A 27,523-nucleotide genomic window follows, 5' to 3' on the forward strand; every position below is an offset into this window, starting at 1 on the left:
CCAAAACCTTTTAGAATAGTAAAAATACACTGTAGGACTTTTCTTTCCATCACCTCCTCGGTTTGTGGCCATCACTCTGAGTTTATATAACATCTATTTGCAAACCATAGATGACCCCTTCATTGACTTTGTCCACAAGAGTAAAATTGGCAGTTCTTATATCATCACCCACGGACCAGTACATCAGCTGAATAGGATAGAAATTAATCGTGAAACATTTACTCATGTCTCAGTTGGTTTTGCTTGTTTTCGTAGAGTTTAACGTCGCATTCACGTAACTAAGATCATAATTATGGCAACGTTCCAGCTTTGATGGTCGAGGAAGATGCCAGGTGCCCATCCGGGTATTATTCATCAAGAGCGGACACCAGGGAAGAACCACCGACCTCCCGTAAGCCAGCTGGATGGCTTCCTCACAAAGAAGTCAACGCCCCAAGTGAGACTTTAACTCACATCGACGAGGGGTAAGCGATTCTAAGTCAGCGACCGTTACTTCTTGGCAACAGAACCGCGCCTTCACCTTCTCAGTTTTTAGCTCGACTATACGAAGTATATGGAGAGCTATCCTACTCAACCCGGCGTCGGCGTCCTTCCGCGTCCCCACCTTGATTAAAGTTTTTTACACTTTCTCTTTTTTCTCCTTATCTCTGTAATTACTTGATGGATTTGTTTCAAACTTAAAATAGTTATTCCTCATCATCACCCACATCATATGACACAAAAGCCATAACTCTCACACCAATATGTCATGAATTATCCCACTTTTTACTTAGAATTTAAGGTTAAAGTTTTGATGCACTTTCACTCTATCTTAATTATTACTAAATGGATTTGATTCAAACTGAAAGTAGTTGTTCCACATCATCTCTCACATCATTTGACACATGGGCCATAACTCTGGTACTAATATTTAATGAATTACCCCCCCCCACACTTTTACTTAGAATTTCAGGTGAAAGTTTTGATGCACTTTTACTCTATCTCAGTTATTACTAATTGGATTTGATTCAAACTTAAAATAGTTGTTCAACATCATCACTCACATCATACGACAAAAGAGCCATAACTCTTGCACCAATATTTCATTAATTATCTCCCCTTTATACTTAGACTTTCAGGTTAAAGTTTTGGTGCACTTTCACTCTATCTCAGTTATTACTAAATGGATTTGATTCAAACTTGAAGTAGTTGTTCCACATCATCACCCACATCATATGACACAAGGTGCATAACTCTTGCACCAATACTTTATGAATTATGCCCATTTTGGCTTAGAATTATACTTATTTAGTGTTTTGATACACTTTATCTTTATCTCTCTTGTAACTTAATATTTTTGACACAGACTCAAGCTATTGTGCAATATCTTCACCCACCATTGGAGTCATTAAACACTCCAGTGACAGCTCCAGCTTCCTCAGATGTGCCCAGTTTCACTATCCAGCATCGAAATAGTCGAGCGCGCTGTCTCCTGTGACAGCTCTTGTTATTTATTTAAGTCGAAACCAGATCGATCTAACAGATAAATAGTTTGACATATACATTATGTATGAGTGTCAGTATGCCAGAGCAAACACAAAATGCCAGAGCAAACACAGCATAACAACATCATCATGTTGAACAATATAGAGAATCGATCCTACCGATTTTCGTCGCATGGAGCGATCCCTCTACGGTAACCTTCGATATATACCGAACGCGATATACTATCGAATTAAAAAATGTGTCCTTTCGCCACGTGCACAGAGCGTCTGACTTCGGATTTTTTGGAAGAATACGCTTTTTTCTTCTGCCTAATAAGCGTCCACATAACTTGTCTGAATCGCAGCGTCTTGCACATCAGTACAAATATGGGCAGTATTGTTTTTTATTCCAAAATCTACCTTTAAATTGATACAAACGCATATTTCTGGGCAAGATGATGGACTGTACCGATTCCCGATTGAGGCAGTGCCTTATTTCATATTAAAGTATGGAACAAAAATTAATTAAGATAAAGAAAAGATAAAACAATTTTCCGATACGCTCAAGGGTTGTGGTTGCGAAATATAGTTACATATTTTGAGAAAAAAAATAATCAAGAAAAGGAAAGAGCGGCCTTCGCAGGACGACAATACAACCATGAAAACCTCATGATTTCCAGGGCGGCTTCAGGCTCAGTTCACTAACGTAGCAAATCGGTTGCGGCATTAGGTGAGTCCATAGTTCGACAAATTGCTACCACTGAAAGGGCAATAAGAAGAAAGAGAAAGAGAAAGAGAAAATGAGCTGCTTACATTAGTTTTAACTATCACTTATTTACATGCATTTATTAATGACTGATAAATAATGCAAACTTACTTTGTTCTAATATATTTCCATCATGTTTTTGAAGAATACATGGCCTAATATGACACCTTAATCATTGCGTCATTTGTTTAGCGTCACATCGACACAATTCTTAGTCATTATGGTGATTTTCAGTTTGTGATGATCCAGCAATACCCAGGTACCCAGTTCTTGCACTACTTCAGACAAGAGCAGGTGCTCGGGCAGAACCAGTTTCTTCCGTAAGCCAGCTGGAAACGGGCTACATTACTTAAGTGACATACCTTATATCCATTGAGAGTGGCCTCCCCTTGTATTATGTTTACACCTCGCCATCGTACAAGTGCACTGTGTTCACCGTGAGGAAAAACGTCCACAAATTGTGGAAACCGACCCGGAGCTGTAAATAATTAATAAATACTGAACAGGTTATGGATAGAAGAATGTTTTCGAGACTAGCTTGTCAAATCACAGGACATTGTTCAGTTTCACTTGTTTAGCAACCAAACGTCACCTGACAGTTATGGATGTGGATCTTACATCATTTTCACGATTTGACCATACGCAGCTTTCACCATGGATTCACTTCCGGAGATCTTAATCACTTTATTTTCATATTTTATTTACCATAATGATTGCTAACTTTACTTTTGAAATTACATTCTTAATTTCAGGACATATGGTATAACTTGAAATTTGGCCGACAACCTTAATAAATAAATACGGGGGTACAAATCATTAATGTTACTCACGTGCTTCATAGGTGCTGCACAGATATCTTTCACTAATGGTGCTAATTCCGGCAGAATTAAAAACTGTAACTCTCACCCAATAGTCCCCATTAGGCTCAAGACCAATTATAGTTCCGTGGTCCGTTTGCCCGTATACAAACGTTGAGCAACGTTGACATCCGGTTTCATTGTTTTTATCGATGTAATCAATCTGAAGCGAAAGATAAAGAAAGTATACTTTATTATAGTGTCAGCCAATATGTATGGCTTATGAGACACCTACTGACATTGAACAGCATTTCTTCCCGATTCCTACTTTCTAGATGTTTGGCGTCTGTTCAACTAGCTGGCGGCTCGACAACCGGTCTCGCTTCAGTAACAAGACCCTTCTTTGACGGGACGACTCGAACCATGATCCTCCCGATTGCGTGGCAGGTGCCTTATCCATTAGCTAGACGACCGTAGCTAGGTATCATCGTCAATGACAACCCATTCAAAAGGTATTCGATATTGCGAAAACTTCCTAAAGCCTTAAACGTATTATTCGAATTCAATGTTGTTTTTTTTTATCTATAACATTGTAGGCAATTGCGACTTCTAGCTGCCGACCCTGCAAACGTTTTCCAGTTCTTTAAATCATACCGTCCTGTGTGTCTTACTTCCGTCCAAAAACTTTACAAACATAAGAAATGAATACCATATTTTGTACCGAAAATTACACAATATGATCTACATTAAATCACACCAAACTGGAATGAAAACGTGCTAATAAAGTATTGTAAATGGTTGAAGTTATGCATATTATGAGTTCAAAACCAAACACCAATTAAGACTAGACATGACAATATTAACAACTTAGTTGGATTGTCTTGAATAAATTTAAGATGACTTACTCTATATCCACGTACTCGACCCTTTATACCCTCTCTTGTGTTTGGCACAGGGTCCCAGTAGATTGTTAGAGCTGTCCCATTTATAGGATTATAACGTACGTTTGAAGGTCGTATCGTCGGCACTGGAACAAGGGCAATAGCATGTATAAAACAGTTTTATGAAGCTCTAAGTAGCTCACCAGAATACCACAGCTTACTTAAGTAGGATTGCTGGTAGTCTTCCAATAATACTTTCTGTCAAAGTCTTTAAAAACTTATAAAAAAAACTTCTCAAAATGTCTGTATGATATATCTATGTAAACGTTTCTCGTTAGAAAGTGCAGCTGACCTGATTTTGCAACAAGTTCATACTGGGTGCTGTTAAAATTATTCGACCAATAAAAACATTACCACCAGTACAAAACAGAAAGTTTTTGAAAGATTTTGAAATATGTAAAACTGTTGGAATAACTATGAAAATATTAAAAATGAACTGTTCCATGCGTTTTTGTATACCAGGAACCTTTTTCTAAATTTTTCTAATTTTTCAAAAATCATGGCTATCACAGTTAAAAATAGACAAATCGTCGATTGGTAGCTCTTCCTAAACTACTGATCAAATCATAGAAATATTGCTTGGATGACCCGCTACTACAATGGCCACCGAGGGGCTCGGGTGCTACTTTTCCCTTTATTGTTCAGTGGAAATCTTTGAAAATCTTCCCTCTGAAATTGATTGGCAGGTTTAAAGCCATTTGGAAGAATGATTCTGGGACGACGCGATCCTTAAATTATCATTCATGTTAGCACTGAAATGTGGGTTAAAAGAATCGCATTTATTACGGATTACAGTTTTAGAAAGCGATGAATTGATAGTTATATATAAACTATTTATCGATATTTATGTAAAAAGAGTTATTTATTCATTGGTGACTTTAGATCACAGGAATTGTGATTGGCATATCAACTCACTTCCCTCGGCTGAATACACGTCAGCGTAGTCTGACATTGGCCCGTTACCTTCCTTGTTGTATGCTTGCACTTTCACTGTGTACAGCAGGTAGTAATTCTCCAAACCAACAGTATGATAATACTGCGTTACATTACCTACTTCGACCTGTAAAACAGTTAAACAGTGTGATTACATTGCCTAACATTACCTACATCGACAGGTAAATCAATTAAACAGTATGATTACATTGCGTTACATTACCTACTCCTTCGACATGTAAACCAGTTTAACAGCATGACAATATAGCATTACATTACATATGCCTACACCGATCCCTAAATTACTTTAACAGTAGGAAAATATTGCATTACAATATCTACTTTGACACGTAAATCAGTTTAACAGTATGATAAAATTGCGTTACGCTACCTACACCGGCATGTAAATCAGTTTAACAGTATGATAATAATGCATTATATTACCTACATCGACCTGTAAATTAGTTTAACAGTATGATAATATTGCATTACATTACATAAACCGGCCTGTAATACAGTTAACCAGTATGATAATATTGCATTATACAAATGTATTACCTACATCGACCTGACATTAAGCTCAACCGGTTTGACACTATGATAATTTTGCATTACATGTATATTACCTACATCGACATGTAAATCAGGTTAAAACTGAGATATTATATATTCCACGTTGCCTGTAAGTTTACATTATATAATTTCAGCAGTTTCATGTAGTGCGTTACATTATCTAATTTTAACTGTATATCATAATATTGTGTCACATCATTTACTATTGCCTGAAAATCATTCAATTATCCAGTATTATATTTCCTTGTTATATTACCTAAGTCTACATTTTAGTCTGATAACCAGTGTGATAACATTTCATTATATGTTCTCGTGAAAATGTTGCATATGGTGTTCATGAAAGATATTTCAATCGTAGACTGAATCAAACAAATATCCTGTATGTATTTCTTCAAATAGTGTGTCAATATTGTGTTGCATGTCTAACTTCTACCTGGTTTGATGATGATGTTACATCACCTACCTCTACCTGTAAATCAGTGTACAGGTGTAATAATATTGTGTTACATTATGTACTTCTACCTGTAAACCAGTTAACTACTGTGAAATTATTGTATTACATTAACCAGTGTGACAATAATGTGTACGTTACATTTTTCGACCTGTAAATCAGTGTTACAGTATTATGATATTGGGTACATTATAACATTATGTACTTCTACCTGTAAAGAAGTTAACCACTGCGATAATGTTATGTATATTTATTATGTTACCTGTAAATCAGTTAAACAATTAAATAGTGTGATAATAAGTGTTGAATTACCCGCTACTTCTACACGAAAATATGTTAACCAATGTGAAGATATTGTGTTACATGAACTTACATGACTATACTGTGTTACTTGTGTGACATGAACTAACATGACTAGACTGTGTTACTTGTGTTACATGAACTTACATGACTATACTGTGTTACTTGTGTGACATGAACTAACATGTCTATACTGTGTTACTTGTGTGACATGAACTAACATGACTACACTGTGTTACTTGTGTGACATGAACTAACTACATGAACTAACATGACTATACTGTGTTACTTGTGTGACATGAACTAACATGACTACACTGTGTTACTTGTGTGACATGAATTAACATGACTACACTGTGTTACCTGTGTGACATGAACTAACATGACTGTACTGTGTTACTTGTGTGATATGAACTAACATGACTACACTGTGTTACTTGTGTGACATGAACTAACATGACTATACTGTGTTACTTGTGTGACATGAACTAGCATGACTATACTGTGTTACCTGTGTTACATTAACTACTTCTACTTGTAAATCAGTTACACAGTTTCAAAACATTTACATGTAAATCTGTTCAAAATCGACATGTAACTGAGATACTACCTAACTTCACCTGTAAATCAGTCCCAGTGTGTTACATTACCTAAAGTTACCTGTAATGCATATAAACTGCTATAACTATCTTACATAATCTAAAATTACATGTAAATCAGATGACGTTTTGAAAGGCAGACAAGCTGAATTTAGGCACCAGGCAACAAGTTTATAGATACCGGCACATTTAATCTACACAAAGCAATTGAGCAGCACCATGAGAAAACCAAAACTATGTTGGTTTTCTCACGGCGCGGCTCATTTATTACATAGGCACTGAAATTTCACTACATCATCAAAACCTGTATACGAAAGACGAGAAAATACCTCATGAAAGGCCTTTTTCGTTTCACTTGCCAACCGCCAGAAAACTCTGTAGCCAAACTTTTGTCCACCTTCTTCTGAACGGGAAAGGGGCTAAAAAATAATGTACAAAGTTAAGGATTATATCCCTCTTATACCTATAATAAACAAGAGTTATGCAATCTTTTTACGACGTAAATAGATGAAATAGTCAATAGTCTGAAATGTTTGCTACAGACACATTATTTGATAACGTTCATACGGAATCCTGTTCGTGCCACTTAAATTGTCGCTTCGCCAACACGCGACAACGCGATAATTATCGCGTTGTCGCCTTGTCCGAAAACATACTTACATGCGAGATTTAACAATCCTCGCGAGGTTAAGACGGCGACAATTATCGTCTTAATTGTCGCTTGTCCTTTTTAAACCTCGCATCGTGAAATTGAAATCCAATAGACATAGTTGCGAGAATTAGTAAAACCTCGCGTTGTCGCATTGTCGCACTGTCGCTTGGGATTATATTTCTGGACAAATTGATCGATATAAATCTTCTTGGGTATTATTTATCAATACACCGAAACAAATTTCTAATGACAGTCCCTGCTGGCTGAACACCACTAAATCCGACTGTACTATATTTCACATAAAATAAAGTTTTCGACATTTTCTAGCATATCAGATTTTCAGAGACTTATCGCTATTATAATATCTGAACGTTTGTGACAAAAAAGACAACATCTGTTCGTCCGTATGTACGTAATTTAGGGTAAAAGCTGTACTTTCCATACGGAAAAAGTTCGTGTTTTTCATTAACTTCAAATAATTGTAGAATGTTCCAAGCACAAGATATTTTAATGAATATCTTTTATAAAATAAATCTAAACATGGTCTAAACAGATACGTAATTTATAGCTTTTTACCGCCAAAGGTTTCGTCGGGGGACCGTCTAAAAGTGTACCATTTTTGGTGAAAATATGCATATTTCTTTATATACTAAATAGAGGGGTGGGCCTTGTCAGAGAAGCTATATCTTCATAACTTGATGTCTGATTTTAATAAATGCAAAGAGCAAGCCAGTACCTCGAGGAAACAGGTCAAGTCAGGTTCGAACCCGGTCGGCTAGGGGTCAAAGTCATAGGTCAAAGTTCGGTAATATTCTCAAAATATGAAGTTTTCGCAGCAGTCAAGGCAGTCCTGAAAACAAAATACAATCTTCACTAAGTCCAACAACACCATTGGAACAATTCTCTCGGCTCCCCGGCGGGCCAGCTTAGTCTTGGTCTGCACCCTACGCATATAACAAGTTTGGTAATTTTCTGATACCTGTCCTGAGCTCTGATGGCATCATATTGACTTGTAAGTAGCTTAGTCATCTACCAACATATCTATATATGGTATAGGTAGGTACCCAGGATGTAGAGACTCGAACTCACCCCAAACCCAACGGCTATCCGAGGTACTCGTACATAGCATCAATCGATAGCCTGGACTTTATCGAAAACCTTTCCGACGTGGTCAAATAAGCAGATTTTCAAAGTTCGAACACTGCTGGTGACCTTCTACAACCTGCCCTGACTCTTCGGGCTACACTAGGTACCTGAACGTGGTCTCAATCTTTAGCTAGGACCTATACTTACACGAGCATGTATAATATATGTACTATGTCATGGTCACAGGGGTTCAAACCGGGTCTAAAGCCGTACAGACATGATCAAATTTGACGTATTTCCTAAGTTTCAACACTACCCGGTGACCTTATAGGACCTGCCATGTCCTTTATGGGTACGTCAAATACTCAAACTTGATATTATTCGATAACAAGGACCTATACCTATCTTATGATATAACATAGTAGTATATACCGGGTCACAGGGCATCAAACCGGGTTGAAAACCGTCCAATATTGATAAAAATAATGCTGTTTTGACTCCAACATTTCTCCATAATTTTATTATATGTCCTGACCTCAGATGGTATCCAGTATACCCAAATTGGATTTTGAACAGTAGCTATGATCCATACGAGTCAGATCATATGTAGTAAGGGTATATGTGATGACACAGAGGCTCGAACCAGGGTCTAAACTTGTTCAGTTAGGTCTAAAAACTGATGTTTCATTGTTTTTGCTGTAGTTGATTTCCATATTTCATCTCCTGTGACCTCTAGGGGTTATCCTTGCACCTTCAACCTACCTTAAAATGTAGATATGTTATTATGGTACAATATTAAGTACAATTTATGTGAAAGGGGGCTGTTTGCCTTCTCATCAGATGAAATATCGATCAAATAGGCCCGTTTTATGAATATTTCCTTTACCGGACATCCATTTTTTCATTTCCTGTCACCCATGTGCGTCGCGAAGTTATCAGCCTAGCAGTCTAGCGGCCTAGTAGCCTATAGATTTTCTTGTCCACTTATTAAGTCACTGGCGCATCAGAGATGTATAAAAAAATCTTCTGGATTTAGATCAGGCTGCACGACTGTTATCTATGTTTCAAATAATAATTATTTAGAACATGTATAGGTTAGCTTTGTGAAACCAATTGATAATGGGCCGACCATTAGAACTTCTTGGAGTGTTTTTTTTTTTTTTTTTTTTTTTTTTTTTTTTTTTTTTTTTTTACATTTGATATTTTTCACTGTCAATATACTAGATATATCTCACACTATTATTTCGATAATTCAAGGGAAAATCATGTAATTAAAAGAGTTTAAGTTATGAATTTCTTTATTTCACTTTACTTTCTTGTCCTTTGTTTATTCAATGAAGTGTTTACCTTATTTTTAGGCATTGTTGTATTTCTGCAGGAGAGGGTTTGGGCGGGGGTGGGGGGGGGGGGGTGCGGTACAGGGCTGAATATTGTGAATTCTAGATGATTTCAACACTGATAATATGGTTGTCGGTTACTCTGTTTTCTTGTTTGCAAGCTTATTTATAGTCGCCACTGGATATCCCTCCAGAAGACTGTTCAAAATGTTGCTGGGAGGATAGTGCAAGACACTTCCATTCCAGAATTATGTTAGGCAAATTGCGTGTATTAAATTTATATATATGCTCAAATAATTCTATCTTGGCTGCACAATCGGGATTCTAGACAAATCGAATTTGAGGAATACCTCTAATAAAAAATATGACATGTATAAAGTGTGGCCCCGTTAATTGTCGCACCACCGTTAATCGTTAAATCTTTTAAAAATGGCATACTGTTCTGGAACTACATGTTTGCTTTTCAATGGTGCTACACTATACATACGTTATTGATTGAATATTTACAGGGTTGAGCCTCGACGCGGTATGCGCGACAGAACTTGAATTATTTAAGGTCCTTACTACGGAGTTCTGTTCAGGTAATAGGACATTCGCGTGTCTTGCAACCCCTCGTATGTAGATGAAGATGGGTTCTGAACAAAAACGAAACCCTTAGTATAAGTTGAAAAATACTTTACATGTCTTTTTATATGGTGGTATGTTTAGGACACATTTTTAGATAAAGTTATCTCGAGCACTCGACATAATATGTCGTGCGCACGAGATAAGATTTCGCGTGCTCGAGAAAAGATGTCGTGCTCTCGAGATAAACTGTCGTGCGATCGAAATAAGATGTGCACTCGAGATACGATTTTGAGCGCCAGAGATAAGATGCCATATCGAGCGTTCGAGATATATTTTTCTGAAAACAAATAGGTCATGATGGTCTCTAGATCGATCACCTGAGTTTCACCGCTCGACAGATATTACTACACACACATGTTCTAGCAAGTCACGGCCACCAGCGGCCATCACATTTTACAAATCATAGTGTCAACAGTTTCCCTGAAATATCGTTTTCGTTAAATTGTTTTGACAAGGCATTTAGAGAAAATAAGTCATAGCGACCATGTTTTTACCATATCAATGTGCCATAAACAGTCGATATATACAATTTGAGCGGTCGAATGACGTTCTCTCCTCACTGTAGAGAAACTACTTCCTAGCCGCTAAATGCGCCTTGCTAACTTCCGGCGAATGTTCTCAAATTCATCACTGTGTAGAAATACATTCACGTTACCGTAAAGTTGGCTTCTAAGCAGGTCATTCGGGCTAACTCTTTCAGCTCGCTGATAAACCTGGCTCCGCTTTGATGCTAAGTGGTTAAATTATGATGAAACAATGATCAAGTTCACCTCGGGAACGCTATCAAATGTTTATTGCGTTACACACGTCACAGAACGAAATGGCAGAAATAAAGCCACCATATAATATACTAGTATGTTATTTGTTTATATGTTTTGTTATTTAATACGTAGCTCCGCAAAACGGGGCAATATACGTTAGATTCAAGGAGGAAGAAGAAGTAAAATTTAAAGAAACATTTTTGGGATGTGTGTCAAGGGGTGTAGGAGGGGGTGGCGGAGTGTGTTATGTCTCGGTTGGTTGGGGTTGGGGTGTTTTGTACGGCGGAGGTGATGGAAGACTAAGGCACAAGAAATGAAGTAATTGGTCAGGATGGGGAGGTTAATTTGTATGTTGAGGGTTACGTGCATTGTTGCACTGCTTAAATCTTCGACTAATCACAACCCACCTATAGTCCGGTAGAACTTGAACTGAACCTTGTAATAGGGTATATACAAGGTATTTTTGCAGTTTCCTGTTCTTTTGACTTCAGTAAATGAGAATCCACCGGATGACATCTTTGGGGAAAGCTTTTTATTTAAGAAAATTCGAAATGGCCGCCATCGTCAAATGTCAATACTATTTACCTTGCAAAAAATATGAAAATCTTTGTAGTGGGGTTTATTCAAAGTTCTGTTGCTTTATGCTGTTCATTAGATTGGGCATTCACAGTATCACAGTATCGCATGACTTTCGCTCGGAGATCCTTGGGCATTTTCCTATTTATAGAAACATCAGAACCATATAACACTACTGACAGCGTATATTTCATATTGTATTTCAGTTGATTGCTTAGTAACTGATAAAGGTGCTGTTGTATTTGCAATATCATTTTCTTGTATATAACAAGCACTTGAAATAAAATTAGTTAGAGAAAAGAAACACAGTTAATATGTAACAAACAGATAGGTACAGCAGAATCACCACCAACAACAACACTTCTAAACTTAAAAATGAAAAAATATGAAACAGACAAGCGCAATATGAATATGTTAGTTAACAAGAAACTTTGTTTAAACATGTAAACTCATGTTTTGACCTGTTGTTACATCCGTAACAGACACATATATATACGTTACCAAATTCAAATTACATGAACTTGCATTACACAGAATTGAATAATTACCGATGCCGCTTTGTGATGTTTTCGATATCATAACACTACATATAAGGCAAGCAATGATATCCATATCATTAGGAGAAAAAGTCAAGAAAATTAAGGAGACAATTAACATTCATTTGTCCGTCCCTACCTAGTAAAATTTAATGGTTACACGGTATGTCTGCAACATGAATTAGTGTTTCCCAGTGATAAATGCTGTATTAAATCATCCCTCTTACTATATTTTACAAAATCAAATTGAACCTAGTCCATGTATCCAACTTAATTGGAATTCAAAATTTAAGCACTTAGTACTTCTCAAATTCTTCTATGAAAGAACAATCTAAATCCGGAAAGCCCTCCTCAGACATGTACAGTTCAGCTCGAGTCTGTCTGCAAACCGACTGGCCACTGTACCTTTTAATTAAGCTCTTTATGTCCTATTTCACTGTTCCAGTGTAAACATTTAAACACATATAAACTGGAGACTCACTGCACCAAAAGAGATAACTTATAATAGCTGCCATAATACTTTTGGCTTCATAATGTTATCAGTTACGGTTACTTTCGAATACCACATGTGATAGATTTTTGAAAGATTTTTGTAATAAATATATGTTTTTAAGAAATATATCTATGAAACTAACACTGAATTATGAATAGCAGGTTGACTTTTCTATATTTACATAATTTTTAGTTTGTGACATTCATAGGTAACAGCAGAACGACCCTGTACCATTTACATTATCTCCTTATATCCAAATGCAGTTTGTGCATATATGATCATAGTATTATCAATGATATATGGACAATGACAACAGAACTAAAAGCATATTATAGATGTTAGATAATGTTATTTTCAGTTTTACACAATCAAGTCCCTTTTAACTCTCGGTTAGTTACATCTGGATCATGTTAGTTGGTAAGGCTGAAGATGCTGGAGAAAGAAAAAAACTAACACAGAAGTAAACAATGCTGTGACCTTAATTGAAAGCTACACATTTGTTTTCGGTTAGAACACATATTATAACACATCTTCTTATGCTATGTTTGAAATTTGGCAAATATCTTTAAAGCTCCCAAAACTGCATATCTTTGTTTAAATTTAATTACGCAAATTTAGAACAACGTGCTTTCTATAACATATTGCAATTTCAGTAATACGAAACAAAGTTAATATTTCATAATATAAATTACAGTCAATAAGTTAAGAAAGTCACTTTTGAAAATGAGAGATTAGATCGTGGAAGGAGTAAAACCTCAAATTTACTATATTACATGTATGTTGAAATTCAGAAAATAGTTTTAAGACATTTTCAAATTATATAGTACTGCCAAACATTAAATTTGTAAGTGGATAGAAAAAATAGCTTTGTATCATATTATTGACCATAATTGCTAAATTCAGACTAAAATGGAGTTCCTGCATTTTAAGTATAAAGGAGTATATCTCAAGATACCGGGGTAAGCTATTATATTTCAAGTTCATCTTTGAGGTTATCATCTTGAAGTAAAACAATTATTACATGTAATACACATTTGTATCGTTTGAATATAATCACCAGAATAATAATATCTGTCATGTGTTTACTAATCGGATAGAAATATCCGTCCCGAGGGCACCTACGCATCGGGCAGTAACGAGGCGTACCGAGTTACCGCCCAAGAGGTCAGATCTGTTATATTTCGAGTCCAGAGCATAACTTCAAAACCGTTCAAAATATTGACTTCAAACTCGGCATATGAATAGGAGGCGATGAGATGATGTACAGAGCCCATGAACATGATTGGTAGGTCAAAGTTCAATGTCAGAAACTAGTTCAAATGGCAAAGCTGTCCTTTGTATTTTGTTTCCAGATCACAACTTCAAAACTATTCAAGGTATTGACTTTTAACTTCGGATATATGTATTGACTTTTAACTTCGGATATAGATAGGTAATAATAAGACGATTTGCGCAGTGTGACAACCCACACCACTCTCCTCACATATACATTTTTAGTCCCCTCTCCCCCCACACAAACAAACAAACACACCAGTCACCGCCGCCACTCAAAACACAAACTGTCACATTGCACCCTCTCTGACTCACACACCCCAAAAAGTAGGTCCTTTGTATTTTGTGCCCGGAGAAAAACTTATAGTAGTCCAGTAGAATAACAGAGAAAAGAGACCGAACCTTGCAGTAGGGTATATACAGGGTTTTATTGCAGTTCTCTGTCTTATCATGTGTAAATATGATCTAAACAAGCATTTAACATGACACTGAAGCTGATATAAAAAATGTAAGGAAAATATGGTGATATTTCTTTAGAACTCTTATTTGATGTACAGAAGATTTGTGTAGTAAGCGGTAACTCGGCAAGAAACTCGTTATCGCCAGAAACATTTACCCTCGAGCCGGATATTCCCATCTGCACCTACTACCAGTGAAAGAATCTTATAATATGAAACAAACGGCAATCGAATATGATTAAAATAATAAAATAAAGAAAAATTAAGTTAGCAGTTAACTGTTAAAACGTGAAAGTTCATTGTTATCACTACCCTCCCGTTTATTCATACTAAATTCTTACCGTTTTTATAGTGCTGTTTTAAGTGCTGTTTTAAAACAGACTCTGAGCGGTCACGTTTCGGGAGACCCGGATTCTAAATTTTTGCGTAAAAGTTTGGAAACGGCACCGATCTATCATATCTTATACCTCAGTTCATTCATATCATCCGGATTTGTTTCAAGCTAAAATTGAAAATGACAGAGATTTAGCATCTATATCCAGCTATAATATTCACGTTATTCGAATTTGAAAAAAAAAAAAAAGATACACATACTGATAAAAACGGTGGAAGTTTCTAGCTGAGTGTTCATATTAATACGGTCAAATGCTAGATGGCGCTTGACCTTACGGTTCAACAAGTTGCAGCAGATGAGATTTTGACGTAACGTTAACTAAAACATTAAACACCTTTTAAGTCCGCTTTGGCATGTCAAACGTTGTTAAATTATACATGTATGTTATTATTATTGTATGTTTGTTATTGTTACTCAATGTCTTGTCATTCATATTCTAAAAGTCATTATTGTTATTTTATATTTCGTTATTCTTATTGTATCTTTGATATTGTTATTCAATGTCGTGTCATTCATATTCGAAGTCTTACCATTGTTTTTCTATATGTCGTTATTCTTATTGTATGTTCGATATTCTTATGGTAAACGCCATTATTGTTATTCTATATTTCGTTATTCTTATTGTATCTTTGATATTGTTATTCAATGTCGTGTCATTCATATTCGAAGTCTTACCATTGTTTTTCTATATGTCGTTATTCTTATTGTATGTTCGATATTCTTATGGTAAACGCCATTATTGTTATTCTATATTTCGTTATTCTTATTGTATCTTTGATATAATTATTCAATGTCGTGTCATTCATATGCTAAATATTACCATTGTTATTGTATATGTCGTTATTCTTATTGTATGTTCGATATTATTTTGACAAAAGTCATTGTGGCAACGTTAAATGTCGCAACGCCGCTAAATGTCGCAACCACCGTTATATGTCGCAACCACCGCTAAATGTCGCAAAATCGCATGCCGCTAAATGTCGCACCTTTAACGTTAAATGTCGCAAAAATTTGCCCATCGTTATATGTCGCAACTCCAACGCTAAATGTCGCACAGCAAAATAAGAGTTAAACAGTCTTTACAACTTATAGATAAGATAAGAGGTAATGCATGCTTGCATGCATCAGTATGCAATGTGTTGATTTGGAAGGGCTGAAGTGACCTTTTACTCTAATCTGCACGTTTGCTTTTCAGTGGTCCCGCACCATACATACGTTATATATTCTATATCTAAAGGTTTGAGCACTAACGTAGTACTCGCCACAGTACCAAATTTATTTCAGGTCTGAACTATGTAATTCTATGGAGTCCTGTTTAGCTCATGAGATATTAAGCTCGCGCTCTGTATTGTCGCGCGTTGTATCGCATGTCTTTAGTCGACCTTCATTTCGTTACACAACAGCCCGGGGGCCAGAAATTGTTGATGGAGGAGGGGGTGGGGGTGGAGGGGGGTGGGGGACCAGTTTAAAACAAAAGCGTCATCGGCGACGTACGGTAGGTACGGGGTTCCTTCTATTCGTATTTGTGGGAAAGTTTTTTTATGTACAGTATGAAATGCTGGCCTGTGGTGCATTTTTGTCTATTTTTTTGAGGTACGTACTAGAGGGGCACTCCCCTTATTTTAGGTGGTTAGGGTCTTTTCCCATCACAATTTTGAAATACAAGTATGGAATGCTGGACTTTTACTGCATTTTTTATTCAAAATTTCGGTGTATGGGAGGGGTTATCCCTGCCATTTTCGAGGGCTCAGCGGCTCTCCCCGGGAACGTTTGAAAAGCAGGTATAAAATAGTTGCCTCTGGTGCATTTTTTGTCTTAATTTTAAGGTACTGGAGGGGTACTTCCCTCATTTTAAGGGGTCAAGGGTTCTTCCACCTGGGGAATTTTGAAATATAAGTATAAAATGTTCGCCTCTGGGGCGGTTTGGGTCTACATTTTGAGAAAATATTATTTCCAAAGTAGTCGGGTGCAACTTAGATGAGTATAAGTCACTACTAAGCCAAGAAGGATGGGGTTGGGGGTGGGGGATCGGCTCGGGCCGCGATCCGGGCCTGTTACACAACAGGATGTTTAACTACGCGACACGAAGACTGTAACTGTGTTTTGTACCACCTGTAGAAAACGAATATTTTCTATTAATCAGCCATGGATTTCTTTGTTTGGAGGTTTACATTTCAAATCATAAGGTAACTATCAAGCTTCAATGGCGGAGAAAGATCATATGTGGCCCTTTGTACATATTTTTAGGTAAAGCGGGAATTTTGATATTATTTTACTTTTAGTCTCTTAAAATTGTTTGGTTTAGTCTCATTCCCCTAATTATCCTACTTTTCCGCCTACCCACACATAACCCCCTCTCTCTCTCCCCCCACCCCCTTAAGAAATGTAAATATTTATATTTTCTATTAATTGTCTTGGTGCTGTGTGTTTGTGTCTTAGATTTCTGTGTCGTTATTCACCCCGTTCCCCACCCAAACCCAACCCCCACAAACAAACAGTATCATTACCAAATCGTATTTATATAGTTAGAAGAAACCTCAGAATATTTCTGTCCTAAAACACTGGTCCTATTACAAATAATAAATATTTTTCTTGCGTGACTGTTCAAACAAGGTGGAACTCAGGTGAGCGATCTAGGGCCAACAAGCCCGCTTGTTGCTATACGTAACAACACATTATCATTAGATAATTATTGTATTACATAACCCTGTTAATTTTTCTTCCCTCAGAAAAAGTAAATATACACAAGGAATTGATAGTCATAGTGTCATAGTGCGACATTTAGCGTTGGTGTTGCGACATATAACGGTGGGCAAATTTTTGCGACATTTAACGTTAAAGGTGCGACATTTAGCGGTGGTTGCGACATTTAACGTCAACCTTGCGACATATAACGGTGGTTGCGACATTTAGCGGCGTTGCGACATTTAACGTTGCCACAGTGCTAAAAAATTTCTGGTAAAAGTGTATTTCATTGATTTGTCAAATGATTTTCTTATGATTTTTTATGTCAGAAAAATGCAAGAAAAAAAGGGGGATAGGGGAAAATTTATGACAATACTGCAAAAACGAAGTCGGCAGCCCCCTATTTTTGTTTGCTCATTTTAAAGTAATATAAATTTGTAAGATATTATTAGTTTCGACGTCGTTTGCGTAAAAAGTGTGCATTTGACCTTTTCAATAATAATTGTACATCGGGTGAAGATCAACTTTTGCTGTTATTTACGTATGTTATCAACGATGCAACTTGTTTTTGAAAATCCCGCTCATTACACCTTCTTCATCTTAATTGAGTCTTTTTGGCAGTATCCAGAATTGATTTTCAAAATCTTAGTACATGCTTTCAAGTATCCAAATTTTATTTCTTTTATATGTCGAGCAAAACAATGTTATCTCCCGCTTTTAAATGGCACGGTATCTGTTTCTGCCTGCTCCAGTTTTGTGCGTGTACACAGGGTATTCTTGAGAGGCATTTTACGCGTTCATGTGTTTGCTGCGACGTCTTTTTACGACATTTCCGTATTTTGTTGTTTTGACGTTACATCATTGTATTATTTAAGAAATGAAATGATTTTTTTTCGGTGTTCATGCGAAATGAACGACAGAATAGGATCGGCAAATCCATGTTCAATTTGCCGATCTTATTCTGTCGTTCATTTCGTATGAACACCGAAAAAAATAGTTTCATTTCTTATATTTACATTATATTTCATTTCCATTTGTAGACAATATAATATTATAAATTGCAAATATTTTGTGGCATTTAACATTAAAATCAGCTTCCCGGCCATTCTGTTCACCAGACGGAACAACCGCGGCGTCATCTAAGGAACGTTCTCCCTGACTATACGCGGACTACGATAACGAAAACGCGACAACACGATGATGATAACGCGAGACTACGATAACGGAAATGGTGAAAACGCGACGGTACGATGGTGAAAACGCGATATCACCATCGTAGTATCGTATTATCGCGTTATCATCATCGTGTTGTCGCGTTTTCGTTATCGTAGTTTGGTGATTTCGCGTTTTCAACATCGTACTACCAAGTATCGCATTTTCAGATCAACACATTCAAAGGCGATGGCCCTAACGGAATTCCATATTTATTAAGTAAGCGATTCGCGTGGCTTATTGTATGACTTACTAAGGTTCAGAATTCAAATTGCTTGAGCGCTAGGCTTTAAAAGTTTTATTCATTTATACCGATTTGAACATTAATACTGCATTAAACATCGGATATGGCGATTCATTCGATGACAGGTTGAGCAACGCTGTGCGATAAACAGCCGTGCAGTCTGATTTAAGTCTATGTTTGCTTATATATCTCTGACGTGCCAATGACTTCAATAAGTGTACAAAATAATGTATAGGCTGCTAAGTGCTAAACTTATTTCCTGTGACCTCATTTTGTGTTATGTTCTTATTTTGTAGCTACGACATTTATCTACATTATATTGTAATTATAATGATATGTCTGCAGCACTGGACTTAAAAAATATAAAACCCGACCAGAATTTGATTTTTCCCATTGATTTTTGTATATATTCATCAGGTCAAGGTCACTTCGTTGGGGGTCCAAATTTATTCATCACTCATTTGTTTTAAAGTTTGTGCCTAGCACTCACTAATAATATTTTTTATTACACCAAACTTTATTTTTTCGCATTTTCTCAAAGGTTTTTTTAAATACCCACCCCAAAAAACATTACCATCCCCCACCTCCCCAGAATATTAGTTTAGGGTAAGATATTTTATTTTTGAAGGCAGTTCCGTCGATGAAATAGATTAAACTCGTTTTCTTGCAAGAAAAAAAAAGAACAACAACAAAAATCGGAGACAATTTTTTTTTTCGACAATATTCAACAAGGTTCACTTAATATAAAAAAAATGGTCTCCGATTTTTTTTCAAGAAATCAAGTTTAATCCATTGATTGAGACCATGTTAAAGTACTTGGGTGAGCCATATGTGTCAGGGGAGGTAGTACATGGAGGTACAGTATTGTTATAATGACACTAGGTTAGATTTTGACCGCTGTTCGAGACTCTTAATCCCGGGTATCTACGTATACCTTATATGAATATGTTGGTAGGTATCTAAGCTTTACATTTAAGCTACTTACAAGTCCATATAATGCCATCAGAGCTCGGGACAGGTATCAGTAAATGACCAAACTTGTTATATGTGGTAGGGTGCTGGCAAAGACTAAGCTGGTCCAACCGGGGAGCCGTGAGAATTGCTCCAATGGTGTCGTTGGACTCACTGAAGATAGTGCCTGCCTTTACTGCTCTAAAAAGTTCATATTTTGAGAATATTACCGAACTTTAACCTATGACCTTGACCCTAGCCGACCGGATTTGAACCAAACTTGGCCTGTTTTCTCTAGGTACTGGCTTGCCCTTTGCTTAAGGTATCATTTATTTATCAAAATGGACATCAGGTTATGAAGATATGACTCCTCTGACAAGGCCAATCCCTATATTTAATATATGAAGAAGTATGCTATTTTCACGAAAAATGGTACATGTTTAGACTGTCCCACGACGAAACCGTAGTTTGTCAAAATATACAAATACATGTCTGTTTAGACAATATTTACATTTAATTTATAGAAGTTATTCATCAAAAACATCTCGTGTTTGGACATTTTAGAATTATTTGAAGTTAACACTTACCTGCTAAATTTCTATAATGAACTTGTCCATCCTTCAATTTGGACAGTACCATTAACTGTTACAAAGGGTGCTATCCAAAAAGATACTTACTGAATGGCGAACAGTGCAGATCATGATCAAACTGCCGGATATGCAGGCTGATCATGATCTACACTGATCGTAAAGGCAGAATCAATCTTGTCCAGCATGTTAAAGGTTATTGAAAACACGGACTTTTTCCGCACGGAAAAGTACGGAAATACAGCTGATATCTAAATTACGTACAGACGAAGGAACAGATAATATTGTCTTTTGACACAGACTTTCAGATAGTGTCATTTTCTATAAAAAAAGTTTTATTTGCAATTATTTACCCAAATAAATATTTCATAAGCACTTTTTCCTTATTGTACGGCTAATATATAAGCAAAAAATTGCAAAGTTCAGCAAATTTTTCCGATGGCGTGTAGAAAATTGTTTTCATACTCGTTTTTTAGTCAATATTTTCGTCGGCATTCAATGGGACACTAAACCGGATTCCGTAGTTTCCCTTTGTCAACGGTGTAGCAGAAAATTTACACCAACGGTGCTGTAGTAAGAAATAATCCCTATCACCGGGCGACAAAGCGACAATGCGACAATGCGAGATTTTACTAATTCTCGCAACTATGTATATTGGATTTCAATTTCACGATGCGAGGTTTAAAAAAGACAAGCGACAATTAAGACGATAATTGTCGCCCTCTTAACCTCGCGAGGATTGTTAAATCTCGCATGTAAGTATGTTTTCGGACAAGGCGACAACGCGATAATTATCGCGTTGTCGCGTGTTGGCGAGGCGACAATTTAAGTGGCACGAACAGGATTCCGTACGTTCATATGTTGCACTTCTTAAAATCGCGGCTGAGGACTATGAAGGTCGAATGTTCGAATTTGTGCATTTCGACACAAGGTGGAGGCGTTAAGATATTTGAATGTTTGTTGACGCAATACAAAATGATTTTGTATCAATGTCTAGTAATATTTACGTGCATAATTATAAACACATTACATTTGTCAAAGTCTATGCACCTAAATGTTAAACGGCTCGAGTAATTTACACCTACTGGTATAATATCAATATTGTTATATTGCACTGCGATTATTTCTTACCGTCCATTCTATTTTAAGAAGTCCAACTGACCCGCCTCCCTTATTTGTTACAACAGGTGCTTTTCTTGGCGGGGCTGCTGGCACATGATAAACGTCTGTAAAAACAGATATTGTAGTTTAATCAAGACACTACGCATTTGTATTGTATAGGCGAGCATTTCTATACATATACAGTAAACGGCATTTTTGCGGGGGAAAAAAAAAGAATAAAAGAAAGAGGCAGCTCCTCAAATCTTTTACTGTTTGATGAAATCGATAGTCATTTTGTTTCCATTGCAACATTAAGCAATTTTGTGGATTTAATGATCTTATCTTTTATAACAACATTATCCAACAAAGGGAAGAGTCATTCTCTTCATGTCAAACTCAAGACAAAATATGTATTAACATTTTGAAAAATGATTTGACAGTGTGTGTAAACTTGTAAATGACGTCATAAACATTAAAATGGCTGCTCACTTAATTTGCCATTTATATAAATTTCAAACAGTCAGTGGCCCGATCCAGCTTGATGATGACTTTCATAAAAAATCATTATTCTCTTTCAACGATCATATACAGAATTCTATCTGCAATTGTTATACTTGTAATATTTATCACCCCGCCCACGAGTAGGCCTATACTCCAAATCGTATAGTTAATGCTAATGTACAGGCATGTGCACTTACTGGACTCCCTGCTAGCAGGACCAACGCCTTGTTCATTCTTTGCTCGAACTCTAAACCTATATGAGTTGTACGGCAGAAGGTTTTTAAGCTCAAAGTAGTTCTTCATATCGGTCCCTTTGATTACTGTCAAATACTGAGGTATATCTAAAAATACAAGAGCATTTTTTTTTATAAATATAGATAATCACGTGACCACTCAACCTGATGGCTGCCATCTTTTTCCTCTATGAAAACATATGGACTAAACAGGAAGAATTACAGAACTGAATTGTGTATGAAGGAAAAAATCCAGAGAAGTTGTTACTGTATTAAATATGCGTTTGTCTAAACTTGAGATATTTGAGTGTTTACGGTTTCTGTCTCGTTACATTTTTCACTCATATTGAACTATTTTTTAAGTCTACATATAAATAAACAAGGTCAATATTAGTTTGGCTCAATGACGTTCATATGATAAAAATGGTGAAATTCACATGCATTTCATCGACTTTAATCACTTTGATAGATAATACATTCATTTTCTATCATTTTTACACGTTTAATTCTGGAATAGTGTTATGCTGTAATTTTTTGTGTTTACATTAATTTTAAATTTTTTATTATTAAGAATGACTGAAATTATGGAAATTAACATATTATAAATTTTTCCTTGATTAAGAGTTTAAATAACAACTGTCACTTATTGTATTAAGAATTTCCTGAGACTTTTTTTTTTAATTATCAAAACTATTGAAGTTGAAAAAGTGCAAAAAGGTTTCTTCATAACAAAGATTTCCAGTCAACACCCATCAAGGATTAAAAGGCTTTATTGTGATAAAAGGTTGTATGCAGACTGCGTTGTCCAAAAATTTTTATCGCATTAAGGCTTAACAGGAAATTATGAAGTAACACTTGTCTTGAAGATTAATGTTGTTAAAAAGGGATGCTGATATTTCATTCGTTAATGTAAATTTGCATATGTAGTTCTGCAATGATTTTATTGGTCAAGCAAAAATGCTTGTATATTCTCAAGGTTACAAGATAGTCAGTTTTGTTTTTGACAAAAAAGGGACTTGGTTATCCAAGGTGTTCATATAAAAATGGTTTTCCATTTGAATTAATAGCAAGTGTTTAAAATACTTGTTTGTTTTACCAACATCAGAATTATCTTATTGTGATCAACTGTATTTTGCACGTTGTGGACTTGTGAGATTTCTCACATGAAATAATACAGAAACAAGAAACATAAACAGTGTTTTAGTTGTATTTCTACAGTTTTTATGCTGGATATCCGAATGCATAAAAATAGCATTCGTGCATGTTTATTTCGTGTTAAAACATCTGTAGAATCCCTTGGGATACGTTGCCTCGCCGAACCGGGTTCGAGTACCAACCAATTACTCTGGATTCTGCTGATGTTATAACACGTTTTTCGTTATCCCTACAATAACAATAATTGCATGTCACATGGTTTTATTTCATAAAGAGGCGTTAAAGATGTTTTGAAATGTATAGTTAGTAATTGGTTTTGCTACAATACAGCACACACACTATGCAATAATGAAACTGAAAAAGGTCACATGCCAATAAAATACATCTATCTACATGTAAAAGTAAAAGAAATCATGCTGAAGGGTTAAAAGCTGTTTAAATGTTGTTTTTTTGTTGTTGTTTTTTTTGCATTAAAATCAATACTTCTCTCACCTTTAATATCATAGGTCTCCTAAAAAGATTGTTAAAACGAATAATTGTGTTTTTTCCCCTTTTGTGTACTTGTTTTTCTGCAGTTACGGCTTACATCAATTTGAAAGTTTTCATGGCAATATTTTCATTCATGAATAAGAACTATAAAAAATAACGAAATAACGTCACTTGATCTATAAATAACAATACTGCAAAAATGTAACATATGGAAAGCAGATATTTATACAACTGTGTATTTATACTCTGCTTTTTTACGTCTATTTCGTATACTATTACTGAAAACTGACGCCTCGCCGTGGAAAGCAGCGTCGCAAAACGAGATGGAATTTCAAAAGAAAAAACTGAAACAAGGTTTATGCAAATCCGACTGAAACTATCCATCTGTTGCAGCATCAATTTTGAAGAATGGTACTGATACTGACGTCATGTGACCTTTTTAGAAAAACGAAACGTACAGAAAGGTTTAGAAATGTAACGCACTGATACGAGATATATACGCCCTTGTGGCAAAAAAAAAACGGTTATGCATTTTTTTTCGAAATTGGTTGTAACATAAATTTGAAGAAAAGAGTCTTCACGTGGCCCATTCAGACCATAGAATGTAGCATCGAAAGGAATTTGAAATGATAAGGAACTGAAAGAAGGTAATACATACCTGTGGCTAAAACTGTCCATTCATTTTCAAACTCTGTTATTGCGTCAATTTCGAAGAACAGTACCGGATAGCCATGGTCAGCACTTGGGTTCCAAGTCCATATCAACCTTACTGTTTCGTTGCCTCCAGCTCCATGTTCAACATACACCCCTGCAGGCTCTGATGGTGGACCTGACGAAAAGATATATACTACATTTCGCACTAGATATATGAGAATAGTTAACCAGGAAATTGTTGAAAAATACATTTTTGAGCATAGTCCACTTTAATTGACCTTTGAAAATCTCAGGGCGTTAGAAATATAGTTCTTGGCGGATAAGAATGAAATAAATCGAAACAATTAAATTTTGTGACAATCAGCAGTTCTTCCACTTTTCCTCGCTGTTTACAACTTTCATGGATACGTTCAAATTAAGTTTTAATAGTTTAACTTGGAAATTAAACTATTTGAATGTGCATCATCGTTCTCACTTCTCTCCTTTATCAACTGTCTTTCCACTGTAAATAATTATGCCTTCTAATGTTTAATGTCTCTACATATATGCTACTTTATTACCTGGTTAGAGCAATGCTCTCAACATTTTATTATTTTTACAGTAGTTTAGAAAAAAGATGGATTATGTTGTTGTTAAATCAAATATATATGAGCCGTGCCACGAGAAAACCAACATAGTGGGTTTGCGACCAGCATCCGCGCAGTCTGGTCAGGATCCATGCTGTTTGCTTTCAAAGTCTCAGTGATTGCAATTAGAGAAACCGTTAGCGAACAGCATGGATCCTGACCAGACTGCGCGGATGCAAAGCCACTATGTTGGTTTTCTCGTGGCGCGGCTCAGTTATGTGTAACTAGGAAAGAGGCTTTGATAGAAACTTGTAGCTTACTACTCAACTCCGAGACATTAGTGTCTATGTTTGTACAGTCAAAACAGAAAAGCATGTATTTCCTTAAGATACACAAGCTAACACATTCTTCTATACATTCGTAAAACATTGTAATATTTCACATTTAACAGTGACAAAGGTTTCTGTTATGAACTAGTTCACACATATACTAGTAACCTTTAGCCTGCTGGCGGCAAGTGATTCTGCCTTTGCGACCAGTGCACTGTTCGCTATTCAGTAAGTAAATTTTCAGTGAACACCCAATTGAATAATAAGTGGTATTGCCCAAACTGAATGATGGACTAGTCCATTTTAGAAATTTAGCCGGCTAAAGGATAACAGTAACAAAAAGTTCCATTGAGGTGGACAGGGTAAAAGTTACTGCGATGCTTTCGCACAACACAGTTAAATTGTACCTTTTACAGCGAAGATACACAGGGTAACAGTTTCTGCTATACATTCGTACGTCATTCTTATATCAAACTTTTAACAATTGCAAAAGCTTTCATTGAGATAGCAAAAGTAACAGCCTTTGCTGTGTACAAATACATTTCATTTATACTAGCTTATTTTTAACATTCTCAAAAGCTTTCATTGAGATAGACAAGTTAACAGTTTCTGCTGTAGGCCTTACATTCGTATATCATAGTAAAAGCTTACCTTTAACAGTGACAAATGCTTTCTTCGAGACGGACAGGGTAACAGTTTCGGCTACACACTCGTACACCCCAGTGTGACGGTACTGGGCGTTAACAATATACAGGCCATTAATGTTCTCCCGTCGACCCTAAATCACACAAATATTTCACAATGACGTATACATATAGATTATGCATTACTAGTTCTCCTTTCACAACAAAAAAGTAAACCTTAAATATCATCAAAACATCTGTAAATTGACTATTTCTATAGGTTAAAACTATAATTTTTCGTATCTTCTATCTATCATCTGGTATATAAGTTCTGCACATAGACCTAATGGCGTCTTCTATAGTATATGTTTTAATATTAGGACGATATTAGAAAATTTCTGTAGATAGAAAAATACATATGTTTTATATGAATCGTTATTTATTTTGAAGTCTTTAGTTTAAATGTAGTGCACGTCTATCAATGGATGGTTGCTACTGTTTTGACTGAAAGTGTTACTCAAATATTATGAAACAATTTCTATTCCCTAGGTCAGTATTACCTATAGTTGATATCATAATCATATCCAATGAGTTAATTGTCAATAACTGTATATCATTTCAAGACAGCGAGCGTTAGATTATAACAAACAGCTTACATCTCTGTAAAACGGATCATTAACAATGCTTATTGGCCTTCCATTAAATTTCCAGGTGTACGTTAGGTCATATCGCCTGGTGTCGTAACTTGCGTCACAATATAGGAACGTCGTCTTGTTGACCTGCACTGATTGGTCAATTGGTGCCGTCTGGAAGTGGATACCGGCTGTTAATAAACAAAATATTGTCTATGAATATTATCATTGCTGAAGGTTTGCCTTATGCAAACCAGTATGACAAATTACTAGATTTAGTGGAGGAAATTTTCAAAAGTATCGTATATTTTTACATTTTGAATTTAAAAAGCATTGCAGATCTTCTTAAATAATTATAAACTAGTATTCAATAACAGTAAGTTAGTAACCATACATGTTTGTACTGTATGCTTCAAGTAATTTCCTGGTAGAATCTAATTGATTCTGGAAACAATATCCATAAATGATTGTTATTTGATTCAAACATGCATTTTACCTGTTCCTACATGTAACTGTTAATTTCATATTAGAGGTAGATAACGACTG

General features: G+C 35.9%; 1 protein-coding gene across 1 annotated transcript; it reads right to left on the reverse strand.

The window, feature by feature from the left end:
* Positions 1-27,502, reverse strand: LOC128546106 (contactin-like). Its single transcript, XM_053546908.1, has 12 exons — positions 27,484-27,502; positions 27,002-27,168; positions 26,374-26,500; positions 24,832-25,002; positions 22,494-22,637; positions 21,826-21,920; positions 7,153-7,242; positions 4,883-5,027; positions 3,932-4,053; positions 3,060-3,249; positions 2,592-2,707; positions 1-187 (listed from the first exon to the last, which is right to left on the reverse strand). Exons 1-12 carry the CDS (start codon positions 27,500-27,502, stop codon positions 83-85), a joined length of 1,491 nt encoding a protein of 496 aa, XP_053402883.1. The 3' UTR covers positions 1-82.
* Between the last annotated feature and the right edge of the window lie 21 nt (positions 27,503-27,523).

Source organism: Mercenaria mercenaria, chromosome 6, assembly GCF_021730395.1.
Source record: "Mercenaria mercenaria strain notata chromosome 6, MADL_Memer_1, whole genome shotgun sequence".
Classification (NCBI taxonomy): Eukaryota; Metazoa; Mollusca; class Bivalvia; order Venerida; family Veneridae; genus Mercenaria; species Mercenaria mercenaria.

What these genes read in the sequence shown, in the direction of transcription:
- LOC128546106 (XM_053546908.1), bottom strand. An exon ending in TCCTGCTAGCAGGGAGTCCA is followed by an intron (nt 21,921 to 22,493) that starts GTAAGTGCACAT and finishes CTGTTTTTACAG; the next exon opens with ACGTTTATCATGTGCCAGCA. An exon ending in GTCGAGTACGTGGATATAGA is followed by an intron (nt 3,250 to 3,931) that starts GTAAGTCATCTT and finishes CTTTCGCTTCAG; the next exon opens with ATTGATTACATCGATAAAAA.